General features: G+C 38.9%; 1 protein-coding gene and 1 non-coding gene across 3 annotated transcripts; one reads left to right on the top strand and one right to left on the bottom strand.

The window, feature by feature from the left end:
• Positions 1-327: 327 nt before the first annotated feature.
• Positions 328-399, bottom strand: TRNAP-CGG (transfer RNA proline (anticodon CGG)). The gene has a single exon. It is a non-coding gene; the product is annotated as a tRNA-Pro (tRNA).
• Positions 400-488: 89 nt separating this feature from the next.
• LOC149019546 (C2H2 and C2HC zinc fingers superfamily protein) lies at positions 489-11,625 on the top strand. 2 transcript variants are annotated; one of them, XM_089153538.1, is made up of 11 exons: positions 489-670; positions 893-1,006; positions 1,121-1,201; positions 1,299-1,332; positions 1,484-1,566; positions 2,076-2,108; positions 8,350-8,428; positions 8,515-8,567; positions 10,276-10,336; positions 10,580-10,662; positions 10,925-11,625. In XM_089153538.1, exons 2-11 carry the CDS (start codon positions 986-988, stop codon positions 11,015-11,017), a joined length of 621 nt encoding a protein of 206 aa, XP_089009664.1. In that variant the 5' UTR covers positions 489-670; positions 893-985; the 3' UTR covers positions 11,018-11,625. The 2 variants fall into 2 exon arrangements, with proteins under 2 accessions (XP_089009664.1, XP_089009663.1); XM_089153537.1 differs by having other exon boundaries at positions 1,296-1,332.
• Positions 11,626-12,190: the final 565 nt, after the last annotated feature.

Genomic DNA, 12,190 nt, shown 5'->3' with positions numbered 1-12,190 from the left:
CTGCAATTAATTGTAATTTTCCAGCTACAAGGGCGTGTTAGTTATATTTTTATCCTTTACGGGGTTTGATTCATAAATTGAATAAAATCCCTTCACAAGTGATTGATAGTTAGAGTGCAGGACGGAGGGGCAAAAAAGTAATTGATATGTAGAGCTCACAAGTGATTGATAGTTAGAGTGCAGGACGGAGGGGCAAAAAAGTAATTGATATGTAGAGCGTAGAAGCCTAGAAGGGAGGGGCAAAAAAAAAACCAAGACATAGACGTAGAGAGGAAAAAAGTCACACAATCACACAACTGGATTTGAAGACAAAAAAATTTCAGGAAAGGGGCGTTGCGAGAATCGAACTCGCGACCTCTCGCACCCGAAGCGAGAATCATACCACTAGACCAAACGCCCGGATGTTGTTCTATCCGATAAAAATATTTTAAACTCTAATACCTTAAATAGTGACTTGGTGCTTCTCAAATCACAAGGCATACCCTGCCTTTCCAACGGGAAGCAGGTCTCATTCGGAGCTTCGATTCTGTAATTTCTGCTTGTTCATATTTCATCCATTGAGTAGAACGAGGAAAAAGATTGCTATCACTCATTCATAACCCTTCCATTTAACAGTGCCGAATTCAAATCCAGGCTAGGGTTCATCTCTTGTCGACATCACAAGTAGTCGGTAAGTTTTCATACCTCACCATTGGTGTTATTGTTTTTACGTTACAATCGCTTTTATCCTTTATCCTTTCTGAATTTTCCTGCAGAACTTAATTATTTGGTTTATGTTCTCTCTGCAAAGTCGTGAATCAAGTCGTATGTGTACTTGTAGAGTTTTGAATTCAATGAACTTGTAGTTATTTTGTAGGGTTTGAGTTCAAATATATTATTTTGATGCCTCCAGTGCTATGATTGTTGATTCCTCGACAACAGCACCTGGACATTCTAATCTACTGCTTTGAAGTTTTGAGAGCATTTGGGCGCATATTTTCTGGCGATGGCTCAGTCTGGCAATAATGTGAGCTTTTGTTTCGTGACATAGTTCAGTAAGGGTTGTGTTTTTTTCTTCTGTGTTAGTTTAGTATGATAGTATGGTTGATATGTGGTTGTTATTTTTGTTACATACTTTTAGGCCGTTGGAGTTGACAATACGTTTAGAAGGAAATTTAACAGAGAAGAATATGCAGAACGTGCGCGAGAACGGGAGGAGAAGGTATGGTGGTGTAGTGATTTTAAGTTGGGAGCTTTTGAATTAATCTTGTATGTTTTGACTTACTACTGTTCTTTTGAATTTGCATTTAATTCAGGAGGAGGAGGAGGAGGGGGGACGGTTTAAATCCAAATGTAAGTTTTTTTAATCAATTATGTTTCTCACACAAGTTCTCTGTTTTCCAGGTTGTTATTATTTTTTTCTGTTAATGGAATTTTGACATGAAGTAAATACCAGTCTGTTTATGAGTTATTTGACATTTCAATTTTAATAAATCATTTGCAGCAAAAGGTCCTCCAGTGCAAAGGAAGCCCTTGAAGCACAGGGATTATGAAGTAGACCTAGATTCTCGCCTGGGGAAAACCCAGGTTTGTCCATTTCTCTTTAGTGTACTTTTTGGGTTGAAATAGCTGTTTAAGTTTCTCTTATAATGTTTTTGGACTTAGTTACATTATTGCAGTTCTTGAAACTTTAGAGATTAGAAGTGCTGTATGAATTCTATTCATTTGACTATGATTTAACTATTCCGAGGCACTTTGAATTTAACTGAAGTGTAAGTTCTTTTTGATATATTTGATGACATGGTGTGTGTTGGGCGCTTCACGAACTATCCTTTCATGCTCATTTTTGTGTATGATGCATCCCTCATTCATGTGGAAGTTCTTTACTTTTTAAATGTACTGGGAATCTTTAATCATCTCGCAAGGATGCGTCTGCTGTTTAGTCATTCTTTATTTATTTTCCAAATCAATCTCTCAATTTTGGAGCCTGAATTTATTTTATCTTGGTTTCCCTCCTGATGCAAAACAGATGTTTAGCGAATTTAGATAACTTAACTGGCAGTTTCTAATTTATGACTTGTGAACTTCTGTTGCAGGTTGTTACCCCAATAGCGCCTTTAAGTCAGCAGGTACTTTTTTCCTCCCTTATTTGTTGTGCAATAGAACTTGCTTCTGCATTCTTGTTGATTTCATGTTTAGTTGATAATGGATATATTATCCTCTTCGGTTGTGCTTGTGAGACCCTTCCTTTATTTTTTTTAATTTTGCGCAAAAAGAATATAGGAAGAACAACAAAAGGTAAGTCATTTTGAGCATTTTTTTTAATGGTTCTGAACCTTCTATGGATAGGCCCATAAGGTGACCAACTCCTTTAATTTACAAAGTATTACCTTTCACCATTAGCTGTCAGGCTGTGTCTATATCTCCTATAGCATATACACAATTGCACAAAATGGTTTTGTGACCGAGTGAGCATTCCTGATGCCAAGGCCACCTTTATTGTTTAGGTTAGAAAATTTGGTTATGGTACTATTTTTTGTCAAGTCTCCATTTAGTGACCAATCATTCCATTCACTGTTGAAAGAGATGTCAACTCTGTGGTAACATTTGGAAGTGAAACCTATGGTTCAGTGAACTAAATTGCTTGTAAAATCTTTGCAGGCCCAAAGTAGCTTGGAAAAGTTGGAATCTAATCCTGATAGTGATGTAGCCTCAATAGGATTGAGGGTGATTGCCAATATATCAAATCAGAACGAGACAAATAGGTCTTTTTTAGGCATGGATCAAGAAGTTGAAACTCAAGGGCAATCTCATCCCTAGTAAATAGCGAGTTGGGTGGAGATCCAGCTGGATATTTTATCTTCTTTTTTAGAAGTCAGTGTTCTATCTCAAGGGGTAAATGGTGTCATTTTGGATTGACACCTGCTGTCCAGTCTACTTTTAGGCCTTTGGAACAGTGGTGCCCTCAGATTTATGAAGTGTGATTAGCAGCTTTATTTCGAACCTTAAGTCGGAAATGCTGCGTTGAACTAAAAGCCTAAAATGCCCAATTTTATATATTATATACTCATACATTAATGTCACACAAGTTTGTTTATACAATGCATATGTTCAATGCTCATATATTAATTCAAAGGTACAAAGGTACAACTCTAGACCCTATATCTATATTTTCTGCATGATGAAAACCAGACAAGTCTACCGTTCCGCAGAGCAAGAGGCGTGAAATGGCCTGTCTCTGTGAGGTCGAGTTGGAATGTCTTCTATGACATAGTTTGGTCTAGTTCATGGTTAGACCAATATCTTGGTTCTAGATCTTAACCAAGTTGGAGTTTTGCTTTGTTCCCTTATTTATTTGGTCTATTTCTCATGAAAAAGCAATATATTCTCAAGATCACATAAGTTCTTGTTCTATGATTTAAGGTTAGCTTTTAGGGGAAAGTAGGAGAATTAAGATCAGAGTTAGCTTGTGTGGACAAGGCATTGATTGATGTTAGGGAGCCTCTGGGGAGGTTCTATCTATATTGGAACAATAAGTCAACAACTACTGGTGGGAAGTATGATCATTGAAACTAGTGTTTTTGGGGTAATTCTAGGGTCAGCGGTAATTTAGGGTTTTGATGGGCGGAATAGGCGTCTAACTTGGATTGAGTGTAAGGGCTGCTGTGGGGTGAAAGTATTCGAATATAGAAGGATCTCGATGGGTGGATTTGCTGGAAATGAATGATAAATGATGAATGGTTTCTAGGTTTGGGTCCTCTCTGTGGTTTTTGTATAAACTCTGTAGTCAAAAAGAAGAAGGATGGAGGGAGAAGATGAAGATGATGGAAAGGAGATCTGGAAGTTACTCTCTAGACCAGGTTTCAGCAACTAGGATATGACTCTGATAAGTCCCTACATGGTGGGAGATCTCGCGAGATATCTCGCTATTTTGAGATAGCGAGACGAGAGGAGAGGCGAGATCTGCGAGATGGGAGATCTCGCCACATCTTGCCATATCTCACCATATCTCGCCTTTTTCTCTCTGCAACCATAAAAACTTGTCCGAAACTTGATTTTTGGCCGGAATTTGTTGGGGATTCAACTTCTAAACATCTTTAAGACATTTACAACATCAAATTATCATCATTCAAGCTAATTTCAACTAGATTTTCAACAAAGGTAAGATTTTCCCCCAAATTTGAATTTTTTTCAAATAGAATGTTCTACAATGGGTGTTTAAGTCTAATATAAATATATGTTGATTCACAAGCTTTTATCTACGCTTTCATGGAAACCAATTGAATGTGACATTTAAACCGATATGTGACATACTACAGTGATGAGTTGACTTGGTAGTCATATGTGGCCACCGTTCAGAATCAGTTGATGCAGAATGTTGAGTGATACTCTTGCTGTCTTGTAGTCTTGTAATCTTATTACTCACATACTCTTGTGATTGTGAACTTATGGATTATGATTTATGACTTACTAGAAGTCTAAAACTTCTTATGGTTGTAAAATTTTGAAGACATTTAAGTTCTTTGATAGTTTGATGTGTAATGTATTTGATACTTTATAGTTGATAACATGAATTACTTGATATCTCTACATTACATGTTGTCTAACCTTGCATTTCACAACACTTTGATTTTACACATTGGGTCGACTTAGAAAACACACTTAGGGTTATTTTCTCACAAATCTAAGGCCACCAATGTGTTCAAAAGGCCTTAAATAGGCTAAATACCAAATTTCAGCCCAACCGGGGCCCTAAAACCCACCAAGATGGGCCACCAAGATTACGCCAAAATTTTGGTAGATCTCGCCATCTCGGTCGAGATCTCGCTATTTTGGAGTGGTGAGATCTCGCTCTCGAGCGAGATCTCCCACCATGAGTCCCCTAATATCTCAGGTTTATAGGTGCAAGAATAGGAGGAGAACAAGATCAGCTTGCAGGGACAAGTGGCAAAGGAAGACTGGGAGCTGCCACACTCTTTGCATACATTCGTAGGACGGAAAATGTGTGTTCAGGTGGAAGGAGGGGATTGGAGGAACAGTAGCAGGTAGTTAGGAATGTTTTTGGTTATGTTGCGGTTGGAGAGAAGAGAGGGGGGTTATGCTTGAAATCTGTAGCGTGGATCAAGCTGGTCTTGCTGGGGACATTTTGGTTGCCGGGTGTGTGGTTAGTCAATGCTGTAGCCTGCTGTGTTTTTTATGTGCTTTTCATGTTAACAAAAGCAGCAGTGTATTGTTCTGTGTAGTGCTCTGTATTGTTTACCTACTTACTGAAAATTAATGAAGAAGAAGCAATTCTATCACTCTAGCTTATACTGTGTTCACTGTTCTTTTCTGTGATTTTGAGTTGTGTGCTGTGAGTGTGTGGGTGATGACTGCCAAATCATTTAGGGCCTAACACTTTGGTGTCAAAGCACATCTGATCTGGGGAATGTTTAGTAGTAGAATGGAAGGTAGCTGGGATCCCTTTCCCATCATATTGAGAGGGAGGGCCAAAGCAACTAGGAGTTTAGAAACGAATTGAGGACTTATCTGCTGTGGGGCAAAGCATTGGAGGTGGACTCACCATTGGCAGAGGTGACGGAGGAGAGGCCTTCAGGGGGAGTTCAACCATTGACAGGGGATAACTTGCAGCAAGATTCCAGAAAGATCAGATGAGATGGGGTGACCACGGAGGATGTTGTGACTTCTTCCTGTGGCAGTTAGAGATGTCAGTTTTCACTGTAGTGGACCCTATCAGATGGGCAGCAAGGGTGGAGAGGTATTTCAGCCTTTCAAGATTCTCAATGCAGAATAGAGGCTGAGAGAAGCAACCATCTGCTTTGATGGACCTGCTTTGGGTGGATACTTTCAAGAGATGAAGAACCCCATTGCTTCGTGGATAGAGTTGAAGCAGGAGTTGAGGAGACATTCTGGATCGCTGCAAATGAAGACCCACAGGAGCCATTATAGGGCTCTGCAAAGTGGTTTGGTGGCTGAATACAGGGGAGAATTCGAAGCCCTAGCTACCATCAATGGAGAGGGGGGTGAAAGCTGGCTTTGAAAAGCTTTCATGTTGAGTTTATACAACGAGATTAGGGCTGAGATTCAGGTGTTTGAACTCACGACTTTGGCAGAAGGCTCCCAGTAACCGGCTGCATCAGCCTGCTTCCTCACCGTCGATTCCCGCAGCCAACCTGACACTTTTTTATTCTTTCTTTCTGAAGGGCTTTGAGGGTTTGTGCCTTTTTATCAAACAGGGGAGTTGGGTAAAGTAAACTCCCTCCTTGGAAAGGGTTTGGATATTTGTGAGAGGAGCCTCGTTGTTGGTCAGAAGTTCCAGTGGGAGGTATGCGAGAGATGTCGATACCTCCTGGACCAAGAACTTCCCAACCTTCTGGACTGGGCAATGACAAAGCAGCGGGAAATTGTGCTACAATAAAGCAATCTCGAAATGCCTGGGTTGGATCCCAATATGGCAATGCACAAGCTGAATGGAAGCCTTCAATCTAACTAAACTAAAGAGGTAAACCTGGAAGGTTTGGGGTTCAAGGGAAAACCTTGACCCAGATTGTTTCAATTTTTTTTGTCCGCAAAGTCCCAGTCCCAGTTGCGTATTGTGCCAACAACAATTCCTTCAATGGCCCATCAACAACAATGACTTGGACCTGGCCAGTCCATTGAGGCCAAAAACCAAGTGTTGCATAGCTGAAGGAGGTCCATGAGCAACCAGCCCAATTCGATGACTCAAAGTGGAGCCTAAAGATTCACCAACATAAATGCATCTAATTCCAATACCACTCGAGTTGGTTCCAATGCCACCCAATCATCATGGTACTGGAATTTTTTAACCAAACAGAAGAGTAACCTTTTGTTTTTTGAGGGTGGGGTGAGGCCTGGAGTTGGGAGAAGCAAGGGGAAAGGAGAAAAAGGGGGGGGGGGGAACTGCTGTCCATAAAAATGGAGGAGAGGAGCATGTTTAGGCATGCTAAAGGTTAGTCAAGAGTGGGCCCCAGTTGAACAACACACATGAGGGATGCTAAGGGCCAAGCCAGAGGGAAATGCATTTTCATTAGCAATCACTATCAAGGTGGGCTTAACAAGGAGAATTTTGTGCCAGATCCAAGAGGTATCTGCAGGCTAGTGAGCAGTCCAAAGAGTCTTTTAAGGAGGTAGGAATAGAGCCAGTTAACCTAACTGAAGTGCTTCATTGAGACTCTTCAAATGAGTTTGGAGCAATACTAGTCTTGTTGGAAACACGGATCCTACAGATTCAAATGCCTCCTTCACGTTCGGGGCGGCAAATGGTAGACCAGCTTTTAGAATGCATTAATGTGGAACATTCTTTTCCTTTCTGGACAGCACAAGGGAGGGATTCAATTGCTTTGATTGTGGATTTGGGGAGTTCATAAATATTGCACCAATGGATACAGGAGGGTTGGAGGATGGACCTAACCAGCTCCGCTGAACCAGCATTCCTTGACATTTTTCACTCCCTTTTAGAAGTTGATTGTTGTGATTCTGAGATAAATATTGGAGGTGATGTTATGGTGATTTCATCCGTTCGGTCTCAACCTTCCAAGTTTATGAATCGAGATACATGTCAATTCAGTTTTTGTACCACATTCTTGGGCTTAATGGAGTTCATTTCTAGTATTAGTTACAACTTACAACTATTTAGCTATGATTGCTTATCCAAGTATTGAATTATGTTGCAACCTTGCGTTTGGATTCGATCTCAGTTTTTTATTTGGAAGTTAGAACGTGAGATGGTACAGTCTTCAAGTTAAAATTAACAGGGAATCTCATTTTTTACGGCAAAAATTGTGAATGCTCCTAAGAAAAAACTACCAAAAATAGGGAAAGTTCCAGAAAGTATTCATTTCAAAGATTACTTGGATTGAAGAGGAAGGAAAATCCTGGTATTTGAATTTCGCTTGGCTCTTAGGTTGGTGGCCAGTCTAGAAGATAAGCCTACTGGTGGGTGTGAGATCTAGGACATCAATTTACTATGGGTGATTACTACCCTTGTGATCCTGTTTTTGTCTGGTCTTTTGTACACTTTGGGCATGTCACTTCTTTATTCTTTTCCAGTCTGTATCTTTATGTCCTTGTTTTCTAATACCCCTTATTATTTGAATATCTTTCTGTCTCTCTTGTTTGTGTGTGTGTGTTTTTGGTGCCAGCATATACCTACCTTTTCTAATGAAAATGATGTGCAATCATATTTCATGATTTAAGCTTAATCCTCTTTTACATTTCTGTTTGTGTGTGCATGGTGCATGTGTATACCTACCTTTGCTGATGAAAATGATACTCAATCGTATTTCATGATTTAAGCTTAATCCTCTTTTTTATTTCAGCCGTCCGTGATGAAATTTACTTCTATTGCAGGCTGGATACTATTGTGCTGTTTGTGAATGTGTGGTTAAGGATTCTGCAAACTACTTGGACCACATTAATGGAAAGAAGCGTGAGTTCCTTTCCTGGATTAGGTTCCATGTACTCTCTGAAACTTCTTACATGTTCTACATTAATGTTTGATTGTTATCTTTATAGATCAAAGAGCTTTGGGTATGTCAATGCGGGTAGAACGAGCATCTCTTGAACAGGTATGTTGATATTTAATCTGAAAATGTCTTGCATGATAATGCAAGTAGAGTCACTTCAAGCTTTTCTATATCGTTGGTCTTCAATCCAAAGGGTTTCCCATGTAATAGGCCATTTTCAAAGACCCAAAATAAGGGTAATTAGGTTGAGTATTTATTTTTAGCTTCTAGACTCGGTTTATTTTTATTCTTAAGATTGAACTGGTTGAACCTGGTGGATTATTTAAGTTCGGTGCAATCTATTTTTTTATTTGGATGAATAAAATATCAATTCCAGTTCTTATTTTTCAATTTAAGTTAGCATGACTAATTATTAGATTGTGATGAGGACTTAATTTTGACTCTATTTTAGTTTCCTAGTCAATATAAGTTACCTAATAGGTTAAGGATTGGATTAGGCCTCTCCTTCTAAGTATTGGGTTCTATTATTGAATACAAATTTTTGTCAATGAAAATGCTTAAGAAAGCAGTTGCTTCTTTCTCCTTGTGTGAGAATTCTAGTTTAGTGAGTAAAATCTAAATCATGGTGGGATCAATGTGTAATATCCAATCAACTCCTTGTCTTGAGAGGGCTGGAGGTTCTAATCAAGATCCCCCTTTCACCAAGTTGAAGATTTCCTCCATCAGTAAGGTTCTAATTCAAGTTTCAAACTCAATCAAGCAGCTGCCCTTAAAGTACTGCAACTATAGTGAGGTTACTGTGAATCTGTTATTTTCTCTCCTAATCCTGTAGAACAACACAAGCAAGCTGTTTCTTGAGAAGAAATACATACAATCCAATCCATCCAGCTTATCATCATATATTCAAACCACAACCTGCAAATGCTGGCCTTCAATCCGCCTTGTCTCATCCAAGTATCCAAATATCCTATCATCTCAAGCCCAAATCATCTTTAAGTTTCTAGTCCTGTAGTTTGGAATTACATCACGACCAGCCATCAGAACTCCACATATTCTGGTCACATACTCCCCATGCCCTCCTAACAAAACTATTGAAAGTTGGCTGCAGTCTGATCTGCCCGAACCCTAGAACTGTATCTTTGCAACTTCTCATTGAAGACACTATTCTGAGGTCTCTCAATCCAAGCATCAGCTTTGTCCAATATTTGGATTGAACAACACTCTTAACCCAACTAGAGGTTGACCCAAACCATGCCTTCAAAGGGATCTTTTCAAAACTGCCCTTCCCAGTGAAATCATCACTCCACTTAAGTTTTAACCTCTTAAGAAACCATTTACCTTCCAAAAGAAGCGTCATTTGTTCCATGTATACGAAACATGTTTGCTAGCCTATAAATTATGGAGATCCTTGCAGATTTATCAGCTCATTCAACAATTCTTTATACATCCTTTCAAGTGGTGCGTCAGAATTGTTTTTGAAGTATCAATTTGATTGGTGACAAGAAGTATCTTTGGGCAAGAGCTGAAGTAGGTAAACCAATTGTCAGCCTGTGAGATATGTTATTATGATGATGGTTATTGCCCGGTAGAGAATACATTTGCTTTGCAGTATTGGCTTGAGCTTAGACTTTAGTAGAAAACAAGGTAGATGTGAAACACGTGATGTAAACAGTGTAGATATTATTGATGAAAAGTTGATATCTTCACTGTCCATGTTATTGATGTTCCTTCGGCTTGGTTTTGTTTCTTATGTAACTAATGCAATAAGGACTTAAGTTTTAGATCATATTTGATGCTTTTGATGGTGCAGGTCCAAAATCGGTTTGAAATACTCAAGAAGCGCAAAGTTGCAGGAAGCTTTACAGAGCAAGGTAGGACCTGAAAAGAAAAAATGTTATCTTATTGTGACCTAATTTTGTTTTATGCCCCTGAACTTTATAGAGCTTATTTCTTGGCCATGAATTTGGCTCATTATGGATTCAACACCCTAGATTACTTGTAGGGTGTGAATTCAGACCGACAGACACTAATGCAATAGGTGAAAGTCATCCTGCCATCTCATTGAATTCGGACCCATATGAGAGATAATTAATCAGTTTATATTTGGGCTTCAGATCTAGATGAAAGGATCCTGAAACAGCAACAAGAAGAGGAGGAAAGGAAGCGACAACGACGAGAAAGGAAGAAAGAGAAAAAGGTAAGAAATGTGGATTATCTTGGTTCAACTGTATAACTTGGGGGAAAAGGAGAATTTAGCCTGGACAGTCATAGTTGGTGGATTGGGACTTGGAATTCTCGGCCCTTCTTGATTAGCTTATTGTAATCTTACCCTCTGTGGGACATGATAGTGCAAAAAATAACTTCCCACCCCTTCCCCACCCCACAAAAGAAAAAAAAATTCTTGTTCTGCATGGTTTCTCATGGATACTATTTAATTACTATGTTTTTTGTATGACCAGAAAGAGAAGGCAGCAGGGGAAGAAATTGAGGAAGGAGACCCTGATGTTGCTGCTATGATGGGATTCGGAGGTTTCGGTTCATCCAAAAAATAACATAATTCAGGTGCAGACCAGAAAATATGGAGTTGCTGCAATTCTGTTCCGACAATTAGCTGTTGAGAGTGATCAAGGATTTGTAAGGGAGAATTGTAACCAGTAGAGCCCTAACTTCCCTTCCCCCAATCCCACCCTAACTCGTGTATTGTATCTGTTTATTTGAATTTTGAAATTGGGTTTTGGTGATTGATTATGTCCTTAATGGTTGGGGGCTTGAGGTTGATTCTGTTTCTCTTGCATATTGTTCGTTTCTTACCAGTCGTCTGGGACTTTTTACCTACTTTCCGTACGTGGGTGCTGTGAGTTCATATTGACGTTCAAAAATCTGAACTCCTCCTTGGACTTCCACTTGGATCCAGTGATATCAGATGTTATTTAGCTGAAGAACTCTTTTGATGCTATTAGCTCTTAAGTAATATTTCAAGGGAACTCTTAACTTTGTGGCTGACTTTTCTGTTGAAATGTTTGGTAAAATACGAATTGGTTTTTGAATTTATGTAATGTAGATGTCAATGTTTTCTGCCAAAATAAAAAGTTCATATTGACTACTCCGTCACCCTTCAAATCCTTATGTTTTGAATGGTTGTGGAGTCATTACGATCCTTTCTTTTCTCTTTTTGGAGGGGAATACAGTGATTTCATACGGAAAGATTGAGACAAGCCACTTGTACCTATAATTCGGAAAATGGAAAGAACAAGATTGGCAATATTGGTTGATACTCTTTACGCATCATTTGTTTGCTGAATTCAGAGTGGGGTGGGAAAAAGAGAGGAAGAAAGTAGACTTTTCCATGGAATTCTTCCTATAGTATTATTTGTTTGAAATTTCTTTTTGAGGTAGAAGTTTCCTTTTTGGGTAGAAAGTTTGTTTGATTCAATGGGGGTTGAAAAAGTGGGGCTTGCAATCCTTTTTTATTATTTTATTTCACTAATTTTGGGACATTATACGTGGGTCTTACATATTTATTTTTCACATCTTTTTTATCTAGCAAACAAATAATGTTTTAAGAGTTGTTTAGTTGATAAAAGACAAACATTTCATAGTATAAGGTTAAGAGTTCAAATCTTTTGAAGTCAAGTTGAAGCCCCATCTACTATCTAAATAATATGTTGAAAAGCTATCTCTTCAGATGTGGTCAAGGTGCATAAGCTAGCAAGACAAAAACTTAT

Source organism: Hakea prostrata, chromosome 4 (assembly GCF_041222555.1).
Source record: "Hakea prostrata isolate BN-2017 chromosome 4, UWA_Hpros_2, whole genome shotgun sequence".
NCBI classification, from domain to species: Eukaryota; Viridiplantae; Streptophyta; class Magnoliopsida; order Proteales; family Proteaceae; genus Hakea; species Hakea prostrata.
This window is presented reverse-complemented; position numbering and strand designations above follow the sequence as displayed.

Coding starts and splice junctions, on each gene's coding strand:
- LOC149019546 (XM_089153537.1), top strand. CDS start 986: ATGGCTCAGTCTGGCAATAAT. Junction 1,333..1,483: donor GGGACGGTTTAAATCCAAAT/GTAAGTTTTTTT, acceptor AATCATTTGCAG/CAAAAGGTCCTCCAGTGCAA. Junction 10,337..10,579: donor AGGAAGCTTTACAGAGCAAG/GTAGGACCTGAA, acceptor TTTGGGCTTCAG/ATCTAGATGAAAGGATCCTG.